Source organism: Papilio machaon, chromosome 2 (assembly GCF_912999745.1).
Source record: "Papilio machaon chromosome 2, ilPapMach1.1, whole genome shotgun sequence".
In the NCBI taxonomy this organism is placed as follows: Eukaryota; Metazoa; Arthropoda; class Insecta; order Lepidoptera; family Papilionidae; genus Papilio; species Papilio machaon.
The window spans coordinates 3,458,185-3,480,303 of record NC_059987.1 but is presented as its reverse complement, the minus strand read 5'-3'; the positions used below and the strand labels follow the sequence as shown (position 1 = coordinate 3,480,303).

General features: G+C 36.3%; 2 protein-coding genes across 4 annotated transcripts in view; one reads left to right on the top strand and one right to left on the bottom strand.

Moving 5' to 3' along the window:
- Positions 1 to 462: 462 nt before the first annotated feature.
- LOC106717633 (peptidyl-prolyl cis-trans isomerase) lies at positions 463 to 1,853 on the top strand. 2 transcript variants are annotated; one of them, XM_014511521.2, is made up of 3 exons: positions 463 to 599; positions 989 to 1,563; positions 1,761 to 1,844. In XM_014511521.2, exons 2-3 carry the CDS (start codon positions 999 to 1,001, stop codon positions 1,805 to 1,807), a joined length of 612 nt encoding a protein of 203 aa, XP_014367007.1. In that variant the 5' UTR covers positions 463 to 599; positions 989 to 998; the 3' UTR covers positions 1,808 to 1,844. The 2 variants fall into 2 exon arrangements, with proteins under 2 accessions (XP_014367007.1, XP_045539990.1); XM_045684034.1 differs by having other exon boundaries at positions 989 to 1,853.
- A 2,015-nt stretch (positions 1,854 to 3,868) lies between these two features.
- LOC106717638 (solute carrier organic anion transporter family member 5A1) overlaps positions 3,869 to 22,119 on the bottom strand; it is a 41,654-nt gene continuing 23,403 nt past the window's right edge. Inside the window, exons 3-17 of one of the 2 annotated variants that reach the window (XM_014511533.2) lie at positions 19,514 to 19,645; positions 14,991 to 15,146; positions 13,330 to 13,465; positions 12,508 to 12,724; positions 11,891 to 12,093; positions 11,026 to 11,167; positions 8,155 to 8,262; positions 7,534 to 7,764; positions 7,192 to 7,356; positions 6,536 to 6,737; positions 6,194 to 6,363; positions 5,819 to 6,062; positions 5,521 to 5,712; positions 5,225 to 5,376; positions 3,869 to 4,799 (exon numbers count right to left, since the gene is read on the bottom strand). In XM_014511533.2, the coding sequence (XP_014367019.2) occupies positions 4,171 to 4,799; positions 5,225 to 5,376; positions 5,521 to 5,712; positions 5,819 to 6,062; positions 6,194 to 6,363; positions 6,536 to 6,737; positions 7,192 to 7,356; positions 7,534 to 7,764; positions 8,155 to 8,262; positions 11,026 to 11,167; positions 11,891 to 12,093; positions 12,508 to 12,724; positions 13,330 to 13,465; positions 14,991 to 15,146; positions 19,514 to 19,584 (3,018 nt within the window). In that variant the 5' untranslated portion in view covers positions 19,585 to 19,645 and the 3' untranslated portion in view covers positions 3,869 to 4,170. Of the gene's footprint in view, positions 4,800 to 5,224; positions 5,377 to 5,520; positions 5,713 to 5,818; positions 6,063 to 6,193; positions 6,364 to 6,535; positions 6,738 to 7,191; positions 7,357 to 7,533; positions 7,765 to 8,154; positions 8,263 to 11,025; positions 11,168 to 11,890; positions 12,094 to 12,507; positions 12,725 to 13,329; positions 13,466 to 14,990; positions 15,147 to 16,110; positions 16,489 to 19,513; positions 19,646 to 22,119 lie in introns of those variants that run through there. The other variant, XM_014511534.2, reaches the window with a different exon arrangement.

Sequence of the window (22,119 nt, the reverse complement as noted above, 5' to 3'; positions counted from 1 at the left end):
ATTGGTATACTAAGTTTTAAATCAAGTTCTTCCAAGTACTTTTTAACTCTAACCCAAAGTATTCAGTAACTCTAACCTAAAATCTGTTTTTTTCTGAGGTTTTTTCTCTTTGACAATTGATTTATTTTTTAATTTATTAAGGCATTGGATACCGGTGTCAAGTGATATCTATATAAACTTAATGTTGCTGGATATCATGATGCAAAGTGCTACTGCTATTTTAATATCCCTGAATAGCGAATCTTTAATTATTATTTATCTTTAATTAAAAAACAATTACAATACACTCATGGATTCATCGTCATGTTTTGTATCTTGGACATGTTATTGTCACTGACTTGTAAAATTTTAACACAAGGTTGATAAAGATTTCCAAAATAATTCTAGTTCTTGTATTTGACACTTTTCCTTCACTTTTCTTCCACTAAGAACATAACAGGTAACACTATTAGGTCAGCTCTGGTCCATCTTTTATATACTCTTTGCTCTGGTGTGGAATGGAATGGAATTTGAAGTCCATTTGAAAAAGGTGGAAAAGAGGTTTTAAAATTTTAATATTTTGGAAAAATACGAGACAGATTGCAGATTACTGAAAACAGGTAGAATTTTCTATATTGTCTTTTTGCGAGTATCGAGTAATTTTACTTATATTAGTTGTGTACCTACTTAACCTTTACAAAAATATTGTCCCGCTTTATTACAAGTAAAATTTATATGATGGTCAACTTCCTGTAGAAAAAAATTCTTCATTTTTGAAATAAAAGTACCTAAGGATCTTAATGAGAATCTAATTCTTCGCTATCGACATAGTAGGTTAAGTTAGGTTAATATTTGTATTTATGCAACATTATTTAATTGGGCTTACGCCATATATAATTATCAAAGGCACGACAGCATCAATGGATTTAATGCGATTACCTATATTTTTACCTGACTACGAGTCATTGACAACGTCGATTGTGCTATCACCCTAAACATTTTGTTGCAGGTCAACAGCAATGGCACTATCATCAATAATACGTCGCACTTTTATCAATGGCGCACTGTATTCCGCTGCAGCACTACGCTTTGCCTCAACTCAGCAAGAAAAAAAAGTTTACTTTGATGTAACTGCTGATGGAGAGCCACTTGGGCGTATTGTCATGAAACTTAATGCTGATGAAGTCCCTAAAACAGCTGAAAACTTTAGAGCGTTATGTACTGGTGAAAAAGGATTTGGATACAAAGGTTCATCATTCCATAGAATAATTCCCGACTTTATGTGCCAAGGAGGTGATTTTACTAACCACAATGGTACTGGCGGGAAATCAATTTATGGTCGTACATTTATGGATGAAAACTTTAAGCTGAGGCACACTGGCCCCGGGATATTGTCCATGGCTAATGCAGGACCTAACACAAATGGATCGCAGTTCTTTATTACAACTGTAGCCACACCTTGGCTGGACCGCAAGCATGTTGTATTTGGATCAGTAGTAGAAGGAATGGATGTAGTTAAAAAGATGGAAAATCTTGGTTCTCGAAATGGAACACCCTCCAAGAAAGTTGTCATTGCAGAGTGTGGTGAGTTAGATTGAATACTGGTCGTGTAAATTTATGAGAAATAGTTTTGTAGTTATGAATCATCTCTAGTATGTAGTATGTTAATTTTGTAATTACAGTAGTTAGTGTTTTATGAATAAAATACTTTGTAATGGCATCATTAGAATGTTGGACATGAATTTTGCTATGCAATATTGACATATTTTCTCTTTTAAAAGGTGCCATGGATGAATCTATTGAGATTTCCAAAGCTCAACAGCAATAACTAAGATGTGTTGTGATGGATGGATGTTTAAAATAAAAATGTTTTAAAATAAGTATGCAATTTTATTAATCACTAAATGCAACAAATTAGTTTAGAGAGTTGTTGCCACACCATCACTTTGGTATTGGACAACAACTAATACAGCTAAGTCAGTATCAAGTCTTAAGACCTATTGTAATAAGGCATTTTTAGATAAAACACTCTCTTCATATCAAACTATTTCTCTCTTAACAAATATATGACAATTTACATTGATGCTTCCCTTGTCTTTTATATTTTTGATAAATATATTGCTTTAAAATATTAATTCAGTACTAAAAAAATATTTCTACTGTAATATTAATTGAGTTAATAATTTATACAAACAGCAGCCCACAAATTGACATTTTGAAAAGTGTTACAAAACTAAAATTTGAAATTATTTTTTTTGACAATCATATTTCATAAAACCTACACAAAAAATGTCACATAAAAAATACAAGAAAAAAAAATCGGAATATAACGAAAAGAATGTGAAAATAAACGTACTATAGAACAATTTTGACTAAAAATCCTTCAAAAACCAACACAATAGTATGTAGAAAAAACTTATATCATTTTTAAACTAAAGATATGTTAGATGAATGAACAAAAAAAAAAACAAAAACGTTGCTTTTGTTGGTACAATCTTACAAATGTGATCATTACATAAAATAAGACAATGGAGTAAATCAAATTAAATTAAAACATCTTAATAATAAAAGGTGATGTTGCAGGTTGCGAGGACTTAGTTTTAATACTATGACTGTGTTCAAACATTATTCACAATACTCTTCAACTTGTTACGGTTTGAGATCACAGACAAAATTAATTTAATTGCACAGTTAAAAATTCAAGGTCACAACGAAAAATGTCACACGATATTTTCTTCCTACAACCTGAGATTCTGTGTTAATATTGATCTTAAATTATTCCATAACTTATACATTTTACATAGTTATCCTAAAGAAACCTGAAACATTGAAGTTAAAAGATTACATTAATTCCTCCCTTAGCATCATTTGGTCAACCAATGGTTCAGTCTTAGATTAAAAACTGTACCACAGTTTTATGGTGCTTTTAGTATTATCATTTTTAGAATTAACCAAAAAGATTTCAACATAAAACAAAATGACATGCACATAAAAGATGTTGCCATGTCGAAATATTGTAAATTAACAATTTTTGAGTGTTGACATTTCAAACAAGTATTAACTAGGCATATCTCTGAAATATTATTGATGATTCTAAACAACTGGTACCAAAAGGTAATTCTTCAAGAAGAGCTAGTAAATATTGCTGAAAAGTAAGATTAAATTTAGTTTAAGGCTAATTAGGCTTTCGTAATATTTGAAAGCCTTAGATGTAACTTTTTTTTATGTTAGATAATATCAAGTTTTTACTAATAACAAATCTAAATGAAGACTAATTGTGATGAAGACTAATTGTGATGAATGCATCTATTCAGGCTTACGAATTAGTTAGTAAAATAAGCAAATGCTATTGCTTACATTCTTATGGTCAGTTTCTTTTCACCCAGATGTTAGTTATATACATACAAGTTATTTTTTTAATTTGATTTTATTTGAATTCTTTACATAAGTAGATTTTGAAGTGGGGAGGAAATAAGAAATGGGTCATAAATTATCTTACAAACTCAGCAACATGCCTCAAAAAATTCTTCCCTTATTAAACTGACCCATTTATGCAATAGCATAAGTTTATCTTTTTTTTTATTATGAGGACATGTTAATTTTAGTTAATTATTAAGCCTTCTTAGAAGCGGAAATAGTACTAAAAGATGTGATCTATTTTTATACTATAACAGTCTCTTGTGATTTAATTTTTTTCCTGTTATTAAAACCTGCTACACTCAACATTTAGATATTAATTTTTAATCTACTCTTAGGGCTGTGTTAAGCGAGCTTCTCTCATTTTTTTATAAGCATTAAATTAGCCTAATTTAAAGATATGATTTGAAATCACTTGCCGTCAGCTGTGTCGGTGTAATAGACGAAGATAATTTACATACATATCCAACTTTTTATGTGCAATAAGAACGTGTCAAGCTAAATAAGGATTTGTAACAACTTAATGATAAATTATTTCTTCTATCCACCACACTGCAAAGTGCACTCGTAACATTTCTCATTTATTCAAATATTTGCAGCACTGTGAACTAATATTGATTTAATTTCACTAAGAAGTCTCGTCTCTTCAAATATGTAACATTCGCTAGAACCAAGGATTCAAATGTATCAAATGTTAAATCTAAATCCTTGAAATTTATCACTTTATCACCGAGATAGAGTCTGCGCACATTGGCGCGTCAGTCGGGACGAGGTTCACGCTCGCGGCTCATGGGGGGTGTGTGCGAGCGCGGGAGACGCGGGGGTAGGGGTGAGCTGGTCAACGCTGCGACCCTTGTGCATTTGCAGCGCGAGCTCGCCGGGCTCCATTGTGATGTGGTGGCTGGAGGTGCGCTTGTGTCGCGAGTCCGCCGGCTTGAGGTCGCGAGACCCGGTGCGCCGGTGACGCAGCACGCCGCCGCCCTCGATGAGCCGCTTGGTCTCTTCGTCCGGGGGCTTGGCTAGCGGCAGCACGGTGAGGTCAAGGCTCTCCATGCTCTTGATGGCGAGCTGCTTGAGCTGGTCGAGACTGAGGTCTCGCGAGTTGTGTCGCGAGTGCGAGCGTGTCGCGTCACCCGAGTGGTGTCGCGCGCGCGGCTCCAGCTGTATGGTCTTGGAGTCGTTGCGCAGATGGCGCGAGGCGACGAGCACGCGCGACGTCTTGCCGTGGTGTGAGTGGTGCGAGTGCTGGGAGTCTGTGCGGCGTACGGCGGCTCGCGGCTCCTCGCCCGCCGCTCCCGCCGCGCCCGGGGGCTCCAGCGGCGTGCTGGTGGTGGAGCTGTGGCCCGAAGTCACTCCCGACCGAAACCCGCTCGTGTTCTCCGCCGACGGCAGCTCCTCGAAAACTGCAAATTAGTATAACCGAGTTAAAATGAAACCCGATTCTATGCTACACGTACTCGCATAATTATTAAAAAGCGTATTGTATATGTGCGTCGGTGGTCCAGGGGTTAAGCACTTGACTTGCAATCTGCAGGTTATGGGTTCGAATCCCGCCATGTACCAATGTATTTTTCGATTTTCGATTTACATATGTACATTTATCCGACGTTCTTACGGTGAAAGAAACATCGTGATGCAACCTGCAACAAATCTGAGAAGAAATTGAAAGAGTGAAGTCAACCAACCCGCCCTGGGCCAGTGTGGTTAACTATGGCCTAGTCACCCCTAACTTAGGGTAGGCTCCGAGCCCCTTCGTACGGACGTATAGTGAGCTGATGATGATGTTTTGATACTTTGTATGATAATTAGAATTTGAATAAATACATACGTTTGTCGAGACTGATGATGGAGCCCGCTATGTCCTTCTGCGGGTCGAGCGGCGCCGTGGTCTCGAGGTGCCTGCGCCTGCGCACCAGCCACCAGTCCGCCATGAATATGCCGAGTGCGACTATTTTTATACCACCACATAAACCGACGTATCTGAAACATTTTATACTAACTTACAAACATGTAAATAAAAAAAAAATGTTAATCTCATTTCAATATCTTGTAAAGAAATGCAATATTTCTAATGGAGTTTAAAATCTTATAAACATCCTGGAATCAATATTCTTAATAACGCACCTGTAACGGAATTGTTCGATGTCGTATAGAAGACAGCGGCCGCCTTTCTCCCCGCCGCAGGACTGCTTCCACAGCAGGCAGGTGGAGTCGATGAGGTTGCCGAACACTATGGGCGCCGGGATGTAGCCGAACAGCCGGAAGATCACAAACTGCATGCCCAGAGCGAACGAACGCTCCTCCTCGCTCACCGATCTAAAACAACGAAGAACGAGGGATAATTACACCATGAAACTATTTCGATCGGATTATAAACCGATGATACACGTGTAAAAAGTTAATTTAGGCTATTTAGTATTACCTGAGTACGATCATGAGCAGCGGCATCTGCGTGACGGCGACGACGAAGGTCATGAAGAAGAGCAGCACTAGGAAGGGGAAGATGGTGGTGCAGGGCGGGTTGCAGGCGCCCGCCGTCGCCACCGGCACCACCGTCACGTCGCCGAACTGCGCCGTCAGCGCCGCCGCCGACGCCCCGCCCACCAGCGTCGCCCCGCCTGCACCCGCGCCCGCACCCACACCACCGCGGCTGTTCTCGTGTACACCTGGACAATGGAAATACATTTTTATGATCAAATACTTTAAATAAGGGTACAATTTGGTAGACGTCTGAGAAAAAAATCTACACTTAGGGAGACAATAACGATTCTGAGGAAGTAGTGGTATGTTCACTGACAGGCACAGTTGGTGAAGTTGGAGCGCGAGGAGAAGGCGGCACATCCGGCGTGGCAAGGCGAGAAGTAGGTAAGGCCGTTGTTGCCGCACACCGGCTCCATGTCCGTTTCCGTGCACAGGCAGTTGAAGTTGCACGCCGCAGTCAGGTTCACCTTGAACGGCTCCAAATTGCTGAAACAACAACACAGTATTAATGTACGACTTAACGCAAATATTTGAATTTATTTTGACTGCTTCGGCTACACTGACATGAAAAAGCTGGAATTAACGAAAGCACCATCTCAACCTCCAAGGACACAATCATAAAATAGAGGCGCTTTATGCTATTTAGATGATGGTGTACCTGTTGTTGGTGTAGGGTATGGTGGTGCCGGCCATCTTGATGTTGTCGCAGCCGAGGAAGAAGAGCAGAGCGTAGCAGGAGAGGCAGATGGTGTTGGAGATGAGTACGAACTGCACCGCGCCCTTGGGCCGCAGCTCCAGCCGCTTCAGCAGACACCCGCCCATGAAGATGCCGATACACGCGCCGGGGATCGCTATCGAACCTGAAATATATCATTATATTTTTGTATACAATACTCTAACTCTTTAGGTGTTGACACAAGGATATAGTTATTTCGATTCAATTATTTTGAAGATAAAATATAAAGATTATAGTAAAATTTGAAGCGATTATCAGTAATTATCTAAAGTAAAACTTTCATTCATTAAGCTTTATGCGGTTATGAAATAGAAATTATAAAAATAATTTCGTGTAATTGTTTCTGGATTTTTTTTAACTAACTACATCTTACTAATATTATAAATACGAAAGTTTAGATGGATGTTTGTTAGAAGGTATCTCCAGAACGGATCAATGGATCTTGATGATGTTTGGCACAGATGTAGAACATAGTCTGGTAGAACACATAGGGTACTTATTAAGTTTATTTTTAATTCCGCATGGGCGGAGTCGCGGGCGACAGCTGATATCATATGTTTTGTTGTGTTGTGACATACCGGTGAAGACGCTGGCCTGACTCTTGCCGAGGCTGAACTGTGTCTCGAGGTACTTGGGGAGGAAGACGACGAAGCCGGAGACGATCATGAGCTCCATGCAGGCGCCCAGACACGTCACCACGTACACCGGGTTCTTCAGCAGCCGCCACATCGACACCGGAATGTCTGCACGTTACAACATCGGAATAATTCTTTCAAAATCGTTCAAATTTAAAAGTTAAAAGGTACAATGTCGACTACAAACAAAAGTCTTTTTATAGTAGTTTTTTTGACGATAATTATTTCCTTTAACATTTAAAAGATAAGAAATTCCTTTATCTGATCACATTTTCTCTACTTTACCTTTGATATCTTTCCCGTAGCCCGTGTCCTTGATGTCGGTCTGTGGCTTCGAAGGTGGTTTGGTTGAGGACCCGCTAGCGGCGGCGGCCTTTTCTACCAAGCGTATTTTCTCTTTTTCTCGCACCAACACTTTCGGGAAGGAGAAGAAAGGGATAGCAACTAGAATTAATAGCAACCCACACAGCAGGAATCCACCCCACCACATGCCAACCCAGCGGTGGTCTCCAGGATCTGAAAAAAAAAAGTAAAATAACGTTAAATATTACACGCGATTTCACTACGTAGAAGTAACGGTTTTAATTTTAACTAAAAAAGCAACAAACAGGTTTTATATTCATGGATGGAATTATTCCATTAGTATAATTAGGTCGTTGAGACCAACGGAAACTCCGCGAAAAAGATGTTAAAATAAGCTAATTGTTTACTTTTTTCCAAGACATTAACTTACAAAGAACTCATTAAACCTTTAAAGGTTTTAAAGTACCGGGAGCTGTCTGTTTATAACGGATATCTCTTGTTGAGTTTGAAAAATGTTGAATAAATTATTTTATGAAATCGAAACGCAAATTATAAAAAGGCAGATTAACAATGCGTTGACAAAACAAAACTAAAACAACTTACCAATGGATATAATAGTTCCGGAAAATGAGTCCATATGAAAGGAGAGTAGGTAGGCGCCGAGCAGGAACCCTAGCACGGGCCCGAACGCTGCCATGCTGTACATGCAACCTGGAACAACATAACAACAATTTTTTAAACGCTGTTAAAGTTCGGCGTTGGCGGCTCTCGCGCGACTCTTGGTTCTTTCGCTTAACGCTTAAAATGCAAGCAACACTGCATGATAAAAAAACGTCGCGTTTATAAAACGCTGCCTAATGAACACATGGAAAGTATTTGATTTATTTGACCGCTTTTTAAACGCGCGATAAAAAAGCGCAAATGCGAATGAGCGCTTAAAGTCACTTGTAGATCATTCAAAATGTTACAGTCAAAAGTGGATATTTTTATTCTGTGAATTATATAAGATTCATGAGTAAAAATCAAAAAGCGATAGTAAAGAAAAATGTCTGCATGCGGCAACCGGCAGCGCTACCCCGGTACAGACATTGCGGGCCTAATGTAGGTCACTCAGTACTACCACGACATTTCGCTCTATTTTAAACTCTCCGATTTAACATTAGCTAAGATCGCGTGATACATGCTAATTTATAACACTTTGATACACCTTTTATGGAAAAGGAAATCTTATAAACGATTACGTAACTAGTTACGCCAAAAGGAAACTAGTTTTGATTTAATTATGAATTATAGATTGGTATCTCCACACTGGGTTTGCGAAATTGAAAGTTGACTTGTTAATAAAAAACGTATAACATATACAACATCTGAATATTTTAATCAGTAATTAACATTTCGGTTGATAACGCGATTTAGGACTAATATCCGTTTAAATAAATTATGTGGGAACATAGCACAATGTTTGATAAGGTCGGTGATCAGATCAACATGAAGTCCTACATAGTAATTATTAGGGGCTCCTCTCCGCGCTGTGCCGCGTCGCTCATATGGAGCCTTTTAAGACCTGGCTTATGATTGCATAACGGTACATTTAATATTGGGCTATTAAAAAAATGATATCGAAATAATATAACGTAACCATATTAAATAAGGGTTACATATTACGTAAAACATACATCATAGCCATAGATTCCTGCTTACGAAACATCTGTTCAAATACATCATTGGTATTGTTGTTTTTACAGGTGTTTTCGCAGTGAGAAGTTACTGTAACAAAGTAGAATGTGGGTGTATCAACGTAAATCCACAATATTGAAGTGGCCATTTCATATTGGCATCTTCAAAAAATAGAACGCAAAGTGAAAGTCTCGTGGGGAGAATGAAGAGGGCGCGAGAGGCACTCGAGCTCAAACCGCACCTGTGGAGCGCCCTCCAGGACCGCCTTATTACAAAACTCTCGCTCCCTCAGATTGAGAAAGGTTTTTTGCTTTAGAAGAATTGTAGAGTTCATTAATTCTCCTTGTTCAGAGAACTTAAAAGTGCCTTTATATTGTGTAATGACATTTGTGTCGGGTATATAAAGGAGCATATAAAGGAGTTATATGCTAAATTAGTGTTTACGACTTTTGAATACTCATTTTTCAAAAATGAAGTCTGAAACAAATTATAGGTGTGTTGCCAACATCTGTTACTAACAAGGATTGTACCGAATACTTTAATTGGTATTAAGACGAGAAACTACAGCTTATGCAAGGATGTGCCTTCGTTATTTTTCAAGTACATGTTTAATATAAATTGATGAAATTTACGTTTGCGAAGGTACAGTGATAGGCAGAATGAAGCGGAAAGTATCAGCTGTTACAGGTAAAAGAGGTGAGAGGCGCGAGGTGAGGGGTAGTGTCAAGGGCGAGCGGGGTTGAAGTTTCGAGGCTGATCGTATCTGCGCTTCACATACTGCCTTTCTAGCGCAATAACAACCCTAATATCTCAGGATATTATCACTTATGAAAATCAGTTACATATTTTCCACGTCGTGTTTTTATTGAATTCCAAAGAGAATTTGCATACAACGTATCAATGATAATAAAGCCAAACGTGTTTCATAATGCGAATTCGCCGAACCGTTATCGTACTGTCTGTTAAACTCCGACTTTTTGGTAAAGGCTTATCTAAACATGCTGTTTGTTTTTATAAAAGGATATGGAATGATAATTTGAATTTAAAGCTCGAGACCGAAAATGAAAAATTATGAAAAGTAAACTACAATTTGTTCATTTTGTATTGGCGTTTGTTTATTGTTTTATGACTATATTTGTATTAAATATTGTTAGTAATGTCTAACTAACAAACAATACTTTTAAGGTGGCATCAATGTTATACCTTTTACTAAAAAGAAGTAAAGACAAAATTATAAGAAACACCTCTTTTTTTTTTAATTTCACATTTAATCAACTATTTATAATCGGTATCTTATATTTATTGTAAATATATATTGAATTATTACTATTTATCATAAATACGTTAAACATATACGGTTGGTGTATGAAAATAAAAAACCTCCAAGCAAGTCTGGGTCGGCGACCTGTGCTGTGTGCGATTTATGGTAGCACCGCACCGCACTGTACGAAGGAAAGCCGCACGTAACTCAGAAAGGTCGATCAAGGACATTGTATTACAATTACCGACGTAAAATTTTGGCTACATATTTGTACAAAAAAAGTTTCCGGAATTAAAGATAAGAAGATTATATCGAAAGGTCTTTCCGTCATTCGAATTCGATTTCGTCAGACAGACAGTTATTATATAATTCATTTTTCAGAATTATAGTTATATCTTTTATTGACTGTCAATAAATTATAGTAAAAACATTAAAATGCAGTTAAAAAGTGACAATACATTAAACACACTTCGATAAGAAACATTTGTTGGCGGCTGCTTTTGTGTTTGAAAACGTTATACCGCTAACGTACTCACCGATATACATGCTGGAGGACTCCGGGCGGACGTGGTCGTCGACGTAGGTGGTGCCGAGAGTGAGCAGCGGCGAGCCTCCGCAGCCCAGCAGCAGCTGCGCCACCACGAACACCATCACCGGCATGAAAGTGCTCGGTGAACTCTGCACACAATATTATAGTATTGTAACACACACAAGGAAGAGACAAACGAAGAAGGAGAGACATTCCTGGCTTATTGAAGAGTCAATACAATGAATTACGAGCTTATTTTTTTCTTAAAACCTCATATTTTTTTAACTTAAATGAACAATAACAATATGCTTTCACATTGTTCAAGTGTAAATAAATAACAATTGTTATTTACTTTTTACAGTATTGATACTAACATCGTTAATATTATTTTAACAAACAATCATTAGCACTGCAAATAAAAGTGGTTTTGTATGCGCCATGTTTTGGGGAATACCGCAACAGTTCCCCGCACCATTCCAATGCGGCGTGAGCTATGCATTTAAAATTGTTTTTTCCGAAGCAGAGATGTTCTTTATTATAAATAACATGGCATTTTTTATTAATATGATATACCTATGCACCTTTCAATGTAAAAAAAATGACGAAACGTTATGCTCCAAACTGACGGTAATTGTTTTAATGCAGTTGGCAGTTTGCAGACCGATCAACATACTACAATATACATACTATCGATTTTTCTTTACAAAGGATAAGATCTAGACCATGATCTTACCTGATTTTAAGTGGTGATCGAACGCTTTTGTTATACGATATTGATGTTCGGTAAGTTCGGTAAATAAGGTATTGATCTTTGCGTCCAATATCAGTTTTTACAAATGTCAAACTTTTGACGTCATTTGGTGTTCAGTTACCTTGATGCAGTTGTCAGGCCTTAGGTTAGCGGGCGGCAGGCCCTGCGACAGCCGGCCGAGGCCGCCCATATCCTGTTCGAGAGCGCGCGGCAATCGACAGATGTTGTCGTCTGACTTGTTGTTGGCCATCATCTCGCTGTTAGCCTCCGCAATGAAGTGCGGCACCACGAACACAAGGGAACCGATACCCATTATTACAGCGCCTGACAACAATATTATGAAACCTCTTTACTCGTTGAATGAAAACTAATATGTGGAAGACAATATCTAATGAAGCAATATCGTTTTTAAAATCCTGAAGATCATTATTCAAATTACAAATATTTATGAAAGTTTTAGTATAGCTAAATTAAAAATTAATGTCGTGAATCACTTATTGAACTCAAATAGAATTATGTAAACGATGGTTGAACTGACAATTACTATAATCATTACATAAAAAGTCTTACATCAATGTTTATATTAAAAGTAATAATATTTGAAATTCAAGACCTATCTTTACACGTATGATTCGTCAACCCCACATGGGAGCTCGAACCTAGCCTAAACTATGCTCTTTATGTTTACATAATTTTTATATATTATGTAAGTTAGGTAGTTATTTGCCGATATCATACCGACTGCTATCCAGACGGGTATGTGTCGCCGGCTGCCGAGATATGAGACGAAGATGACGGTGATGACATTGCCGATCTCGTAGCTGCTCGCGATGAGGCCTGACAGGCTGGACGGGATCTCGAACCGTTTCTCGATCGTCGTGATCACAGAGTTTATGTATCCGGAGCTCAACGCTTGCTGTAGCGTCACTAGGAACGAAAGGAAAAATACGAACACCTGTAACAAATTAACATTTTTAATATTGAAAATTTTAAATACAACATTTTAAAACACATAGGCTAAAGAGAAAATAAAGGGGATTATCATTACTGTCAACAAACATTACAACGATGAATGCGTACATACTATATTCTTGAATTTTATGGTTACTTATTTTATTAATTTCAATCTAATCATGGTTCAATTTCTTCCGCAAGTCAATGAAGATATTTCTATTACAAAGTCTTGTAGAAACTTCCTTGTTTTAAAGAATAAAAAAAAATAACTGTCTAGATAAAACAGCCACGACATCTAATCTCCAACTTTAAACGTCAATATTATCTGCTTCAACATCCGTGGCATTCCGTTAGTGTACAAAACGCCTACATACATTAGCTTTATGTATGAAACATACATGTTAACAAGTTATTCAAAATATCTCACTTAAAAGACGAAAAGGAAACAATATAAACTTATGCAATATGAACGGCCTCTTTTAACATAATTTATGTAAAATTTTACGCAATTCCAGGTCGACCACCGCCCAAATACACAGATATGTAGATATTAGAAAGGAATTTAAACTTTGTTGTGAATTTATATTAAAAAATTTGGACGCTTACTTTAATACTAGAAAATCTCTGGATAAATAACGGTCTCCAGGACAGGATACCGCAGTCACGCGCGTCATGAGGAATGTCTAGAATTTCTGGGAACAACTGGTGTGGCTTCTCTTTCTCTCTTTCCCGCTCGCGATCTCTGCAACAAATAATCCTAATTTAATACCATAAATATTAGATATTGTCATTTATAAGAAGTCCTTTTTTGAAATTCATGTTAAATTATTTTTTTTACGTTATATAAAATCACCGACAAGATCTAAATCATTCAGGTAAAAAAGCGGAAATAGTCAATTGTTATCGGACATTTTTGTTATTCGTATCTGTATCACTTCAGCTATTGTATTTTGCTATTGATAAAATTATTGCGCGGTTATTACATGGTTACATTTAAACTGTTGTTGTACTCCACGTTTTACATAGTTAACTGCTTTTAACTATGTTTACTTGAATTAGAAGTGGATTAGGCTAAGCGCCTCCAAGATTACAGCAGAGTTTTTTAATGGTAAAATGGTATGTCACAACTTGTTTGCGCTGCAGTAATTAATCGTATTTTTATCCCCGTAATCATCGAAACTAAGGCACGGCTTCCATGAGATTAACGTTACCAATATTTTGACCACTTCGACTTTGATTCATTCGGATTCCAGATTTGAAGTCTGAAAACTATTTTATGTACCATTTATTACTTTACAATATTAACGCGTATGCAGTCCAAGTTCCAAGAGAATCAAGAAGCCGCATAGTGGCCTCGTTTATTATCAATATTCAACAAAGTGCCAAGGTACATTGTCGATCATAAGTAGTCTTAACTAAAATGGGCCACAGACGGTCGCGACATGGTTTGTATGTATGTGTACGACAGGAACACAACACACACAGCTACAGATTTAAACTGTTACGTAAAGAAATATTTACGACCAATGTTTCTTAACATACGGCGTTTAGGATGTCATTTGGAACGTAGTTGACTAATACCGTGTTCAGCATTGTATATTAATAATTCGTTTGTTCGTCGTCAGCTTATATATATATATGTTAAACCCTTAAACAACCACGCTGGCACAGTGCAAGTTCCTTGACTTCACATATATTTTTGAATTTCTTCTCCGATATGTGCAGGTTGCATCACGATGCTTTCCTTCATCGTGAGAACGCCGGATAAATGTAGCAAATACTTAACAATAAATTATTCATTCTTATGTATTTACATAAGTGAGTTATTTTTATTGTAGGACGTACGTATACAAAGATTCCAAGAGCGGGGACCCACAGGCCACAACGGTAAATGTCGTTATTTATTCATTTACAATGATTGTTTCTTTGTTTATGTATCAGATAAAATAACCGTCTTTTACAGAATAAATAATAATGTGTTGGTCAATTCAATTCACTCAATTCTAGTCCTTTTCAATGTATCATCCTTATTAAGTAAAAAATATTTTTATATTTCCATTGTGCAGTTTGGGAATCCAATGTATTTGAAACACACTGTGGATGCCTTTGTATACAGGTTACTTAACAGATGGTGACATACTGGAGCGTTCGCCAATTAAATTAAAAACCAAAACTTATCAATAAAAATCCGTTAATTCCAATTGTGGTTTTTGAATCCGCAGAATCAACTTCACCGATCCCTTTTTTCCTATAAATGTTGCATTAACCTGTCGCAGATGCCTGCTGAAGGATTCCTGCTGTGGCACTTCACAGTGTCGCGCGGCGGGTGCGCGACGTGCGGCGGCGTGCTGGGTCCAGCCTCGCCCTCCGCGCAGCCTGATTCCGCGTACAGGCCCGTCATGGCGTACATCGACTCTTGTCTCCTGGTAACAATACAAAAATATTTATTACATATTATAAAAAAAACACATTTGGAAAGATACAAATGTATGTTGGGAATGTTAGTGCTAGTATCTCTAGAACAGAAAAAGATCACGAACATAGAGAACGGCATGCAAGAGTGCGTCTAACCAACAAACGTATAGAAGAAAAGATTGAAAGTAAACGCATTGATCTAATCAAAGGTTTGCTCTGCATATTAAAACAGAAATCATGTCATCATGTGTCATTTTCGCGTAGTAACGTTTAAGTCCTTGTAAGAATGGCGTTAGTGGCACCAGAGAAACCTTTGTGGGGCGCATATAGTGTCAGTGGCACGTGCTCACGTTACGAGATTGACGGGTTTCCTAGCATGTTATAATTACATCGATGAATAAGTAAATATTTGATGCGAGTGCAATAACAGAGTCATATATGAACATAGTATGCAATATGAATAGTAGTATATTAGAATCTTAGTTTGGGAAAACATTGAGTTTATCTTTTAAATGGTTCATTAAAGTTTACTGGTATTTGATAAATTATACATTAAAATATCGTACTACTAATTGTGGAAAAACATTTACGTATTGGTGTTGTTATATGAGTAATAATAAAGACGTATAACAGGTCATGACCCCATCACTGTGACAGTTTAAAACGTTGGTTATATTTTGATAGGAGAAAATGAACCACCAATTCTTTGTTATCATCTTGTTTAAATATGTGTGTAAAGAACAGAAGAAAGTAAGTAGTTTTATCTTTACTTACTAATTACATTAAGGTTAAGTTGTCGTTGGTGGTTTATTTTGATTTCAAATATCCGTAATAGTTTAGTGAGTAAGGAATCATCATCGATAAAATTTTGTTACCTAGTATATTATATAAATAATGAACGCTGTCTAAAAACAGAAGATTTTACGCTAGAACAAGAATAATAGTATGAATAAGTGTGACTCCATGCAATACCTTTCCTCGAGTAACGTAACACGTTCGATTTTCACGTTCGCCATATTTGGTCACAGCAGAAGCCAGTCACGCGAACTTCACATCACAAACATTGCAGGTAACTGCCACGTAACAAATAGCTTCGCTTCGTTACGAGTTATACATTTTATATCCAGAAGTGTTGGTCAGCAGTTGAGTGAGTGCGTCGTATTGTGCGGAGATGACTAAACCTAAAGCTTTGTGAGTGCCTGATATCGGAGGTAGCGCGAATGTGGAGCAGGTGTCGCAAACTGTACGCACGCTATCTGCGATACGCTGACATGTGTTATCGGATACGAAAACAACGGATACAACATATTCATTTTTGGGCATGACTCAAATCTATTGTTCCTGTTATCAAACGGGTAATGTTTCCTTAGATATATCAGATCTAGAGGAAGCGTAAATAAATTCGATATTCAAGTATGTAATAATTGTATTATTGTATAAATTATAGAACGGTTTGTTCAACCTTACTGTGGTAAACTCATCCAACCCGAAGCTTAATCTGTTACCGTTTCCTTGTCAAAGCAATAACAACAAACTGTTTACCTGACATCAATAAATGATTTACACCTCGCATTGTTCTTTCCAATAACCGAATGGTTATCTCCGGTGACGAATACTCGTATGTCATCACGTAGCAACAACTTCGTGTTTGTGTTTATTAATTAGTCTGTATGTTTTAAATTTTACTGATCAAATTGTACTACAAATGTACACTCAAAATTTCGATCCCTAAAATATCCACATTAAATGGACGGTTATTTATATAAATTCCTCAAATATAAGACTACTAATTCGCTTAGCAGTAGTGTAAAACTTATTAAATTACTGCTAAGTGAATACACCTGTATCTTTAATTAACAATTAATTTCCATACGCCATGTTAAGGAATCGGTATAAAAAAAGGAAAGCCCGCTATTAAATTGCAAGCCACGCGCACCAATAACATTTTGAGAAACTTACACTAAAGAATGTGGCTATATAACCGCTACCTTTTTGTATGAAGTAGTATGTAGAAATTTTGAAAATAGGGAATCATCATGATTATACTATGTCATTAATACAGTTTGATAATGATGAAGACATGACATGAATATGAACTACATTACTTACTTTCCAGTTTTGAAAAATTAAGTGAGAACCATTACTGAATTAATTGATAGAGATTGGTGTAGAGCGGTTTTTGGGTGTTGTTACCGATTGCTCGATACAGACGAGTACTAAAGCAACGAATGTATCCGCACTGCAGCGCTAGTGCAGGCTTACAATATTTTTAGACACCGGCCACACTGAAGAGATGAGTGGGTTTTCACTAACAAAACACTTGTATAAAACATATATTCATCCGTCTCATTTTTTGAAAACTCCAAGAAGGAATAAGAGTTGTGATGGCTGTGGAATTTTATAGCAACTCAATATCCGAATGAATTTCCTTCAATTTATACTACGTAACGTTTTTGGTATTTTTGGTGGTCTTTGGTATTTTGAAAGTTAATTGTAGACATAGCGTAACATAAGCACTTTTTAATTCTATTTTTATGTCAATACTTGTAGAACGTAATTTTGTTAAATTTAAATTTTCCAAATATGCAATAAGATTTCCGAGAGACATTATATTTATTTGTTTGGCATCTTTAAATACGTCAACAGTAAATATTGAGCTCTACTTTGTGACGTGTAACGGAATAAACATGTTGATAAAACACAAATAACATTTGTTACGATAACACTAAATTGGTTAAATTTTTCCAATTGACACAAATACGCCATTTATTTGCCGCGTTCGAAATAAAAGATAACATTACTATGTATTTATATACAATGAATTGAGAAACACGTTTATTTTCTCTTATTATAATCTAATTTGAAAAATAAAGAAAATTGCATTTAATATTCTCTAAAAGTGAAATTTAATTAAGTATAACTTGGTTTTAAAATTCGTTTCAAAGCTTTTGTGAAGAAATGGGGAATTTGGGGCGATTAAAGGCTGCAAAGTTGCCACAGTTTCACGTTGTTAAAAGGGACATGTACCCTAAAGGCAGTAACCCGTAACTTTTATAAGCAGAAAGAGAGCTCACATTTATTTGCTTTAGGCGTAACACGGGGAGTGGCTACGTTAATGTAAGCGAGTAGTTCAGGAACAAGTAACATAGCTTGCAACATCTAGTACCATAACACTAGTGATCAAACCTTATTTTTTACATTTCAAATTTAAACAATATTTATTTCGTTTATTTAACGCTTTCTTGATCAAAACAACATTATAATAACTAGAAGATTGTTATCCTCGACCTGTCGTTGACACACAATCCTCAATGACCTTAACCATCGACGACTTTTACTTTTGTGCTTTTTCGCGAAATTTAACTTTCGCTGCCATTACCAAAATAGGAATTCACCATTAGCTTTATTTATATAGGAAATCATCGGCAATCTATTATTGTCGAATAGCTCTTATCCGCATATGAATTTAAGCTATCAATCACTATGAATATTTAATGACTAAAATGACATAAGCACGAGCAATATAGTGTCTTGATAAAAGATTTTATGTCATGACATTTTATTTGTATTATTTGTTTCTTTCGTTCAAAATCAATTCATGAGCATTTTGATATGTAATCTTTATATTTATACCTGAAGTATTATGATTGATGATAATATCATAATCGTTTCGAAAGCAAATAACAATAATGTCGATAAAAACAGCAAAGCAAACTTGGATTCCATTATTTACAACACCGCATCGACGGAGCGTGACTTAATGGCGGAGATTGACGCTTGACTTGCCTCAATGCTCAACTAAAAAATGGTAATCGCTTTAAAATTATTGCAAATTTTTACTATTGCAATTAATAACAACGATAGAATGAATCAGAGTTTACAAAAACAAAACAATATAAATACCTTTAGTAAAATAATGACAAACTTCCTTGCTACATTTTTGGTAATACGAAATTTAAATTGTGTACTCGTATATTTTACGACGGAAAGATATACATAACAATTGCTACATATTTTAGTACAAACGTCAGACACAGTATATTTTATATAGCAAAGAGATTATCCGTATTTTTGTGGTTTCTACAATGGGGTAAGAATCCATCATGTAACCCTCACTAAACCGCTAATACCCAGTTTAAATAACATTCCGTCAGTCTTTTCGTAGTGCAATCGCTTTTATGTCAGTAAGATTTATTAACAAAACATCTCCTATCTATGCTATCTAATGTTAAAAGAATGTTCATTTCTTCTTTTTCCATTCCTTTGTCATCAAAAATCCCCACAATAAGACAATGTAAGTGATGCAGCCAATGAACTACAAGCTTAATTAAAGTCATAGTTGTACTTATTTAGCGTACGATAGAATACAACTTACCTGTGGCCCTTCCTGTGTTGTGGCGCGGCGTTGGTGCCGCCGGCGCTCTGATGCCTTTCGCCTTCTGTCATCCTGGTTAGGTTCTGCTGCTCTCACCGCGCGCCCATGCCAATCCTTCAAGTAATGCTCCACCTGGATAAAACGATTGCTAGTTAACGTTACCGTTAAGCGAAATTTAATAGAAAACACGGCTATGATCATAACCAAGATCTAATCTCTCATCAGCTATGGGTATTATATCCATAAATTCCTGATTCCTTAAAACGTATGTCAATCTGGTTGGTGTCAGTACATCTGGGTTTATGTCGATCAATGTTAAGAGCAGTGTTCATCTATTCTTTCTTTGTTTATCTGGAAACAATTGCAAAATCCGCGAAAGAGTACACATCGTTTACTGTGAGCACAAGAAACCATCCGACTCCAGTTTGTTTTTGTATAATTTTAGAACAAACAGTTGGATATTGTTTGAGAAAAATGGGGAATACTAAATTATTTTATGAGTATGTTTATCTCTTTTTGAACGCTTCGAACATCTAAAGATGCAAATCATCACGTTCAAATTATACGTACGCATCTTTCATATCTATTGCTACATATAGTAAACATAGTCCAGTCACAACCGTAAAAAATATACACAGTCTAACATCAACATCCACAAGAATTTGTGTACTTAATAAGTGTTCTATATTAGGAAACAACTGAAACTCTTTCAGTTATTATCCTAACAATACATATAAACCAAAAAACTATAGCAATTTAGAAAAACATTAACAACCGACTGACAGTTGTTACTAACAGTACATTTCTGTATGATAAATTCGCCACCGCGCGAGCTTCGAAAGAAAGAAAGAAAGAAAGAAAGAAAAGAAAAAGAAAGAAAGAAAGAAAGAAAAAAAAGAAAGAAAGAAATTTACAATCTATAAAATCTAAAAATAAATCAACGTGGTATGTAAATAAAAACGATGGCATATATTAGTGCGGGGATACCAGTGTTCATAAGGGCTGTCAACTTTCAAGAAACGTTGACCTGAACACTGGCTGCAATGAAAGAAGACTAATGACTAGTCAAAATTTGTCTTTTAGGCGGATTTGAAAAATAAAAACAAAGTCCCTTATCTTTAGTGAACGAACGCCATTCAGTTAGTCAAACCTTTAGTCCGGATATGTAAGTCCAAAGAATTCGGGTTAAGCCCAACGAGGTGACAACCCTAATAGTGATAGTGCATTGCGTGTCTCCAGGCGCGCGCCTCCAGCGGAGCTCTAATTCCGTCGATGAGTCCACACAGGAGCGTTATTCTTAAAATCTGTTTGTTTACAAAGACCTGTTATAACCCGCTCCCATATTGCGCGCACATTTCTGCCATTCAATATTTTTTTATACCAAATAGAAATTAATAAGCCTTCACAAAATTCTAATAATGACACTTATTACGACTAAAATGAAAAGATTCGTATTAAGAAGAATGAAATGGTTAGTATACGTACTGGGTTCACCAATTGTTTGTTGAGAGAAATTAACATAATTTTGGGTTGCTATAATGCTGATAGCATTATCGGACAAATTCGTTCAATCACAGATTGACATATCAAACAGAAATATGGGCGTATGAGGAAAATATGATGAGAACAGCTCGTGTACGTATTGAGATAGCACGTCGGGTCAAATGTAACTCGGTCATTGTTCTATGTGTCGGAGAAATTGATTACAATTGATGTTTGCATATTGATGTACCACACTAACCGTGAGCTCTGAGACCAAAATTTCCGTTTAAAACATATTCTTATCTCTGTTTACAGAGATTTTGGTCTCAGAAACCCACAGTAATTAATAATTTTAGTATCACAAATTACTGTTATAAGCAGTATAGATGCATAAATGTCTAAAAGCATATGGATTTAACTACAATTGTACTAAATAATTATAATAATTTTCAGGGAAAATAATTAATTAGTGAAATAAATCTTCGAAAAATGATGCTTAACATTGTTGTCATTTTATATAAAAAATAATAATAATATGAAGCTCACAGATATAGATTTGCTAATTATTTTGCATCATATTAGTCAACAACGGCCTTGCACTAGTTTGATTCAAAGAGCGGCCGTAATTACATGGTCTGTGCGTTTGTAATGTATGGTACGATACCTCTATTATCCATTGAAGATAAAATAATTAATTTTACATCAAGATACTTTTTAAAATAATGAAAAAAAAAACATCAGAAATTATTTTTTTGAATTTACATTATGCTATAAACATTCGTTGGGTAAATGACTTGACCCCATATCCATCGATTTTCACTGCGAAAACACTTGTTCGAAACATAATGTCGTTTCAAAGAGATAATATGTTTTTTGTACAGTTGTTTCGTCAGTGGTTTAAATGTTTAGTACAGCCGAAGAATGCAAAATTCCGTAAGTAGTTAAAAGTCAACAGATCTCGAAAGCACAGAAACAGTACGTAACAGGTAATCCGTGAGAAGTGTGCTAAGTGCGCAATGTTTCCTTTATGAATTCTTAATTTGTGTGGGAGCATTCGCGCCCCTTACAACACGAATAGTAAGCCTCAATAGTGTGCTGATAAGGAATCAGCTTATGTTTTAAAT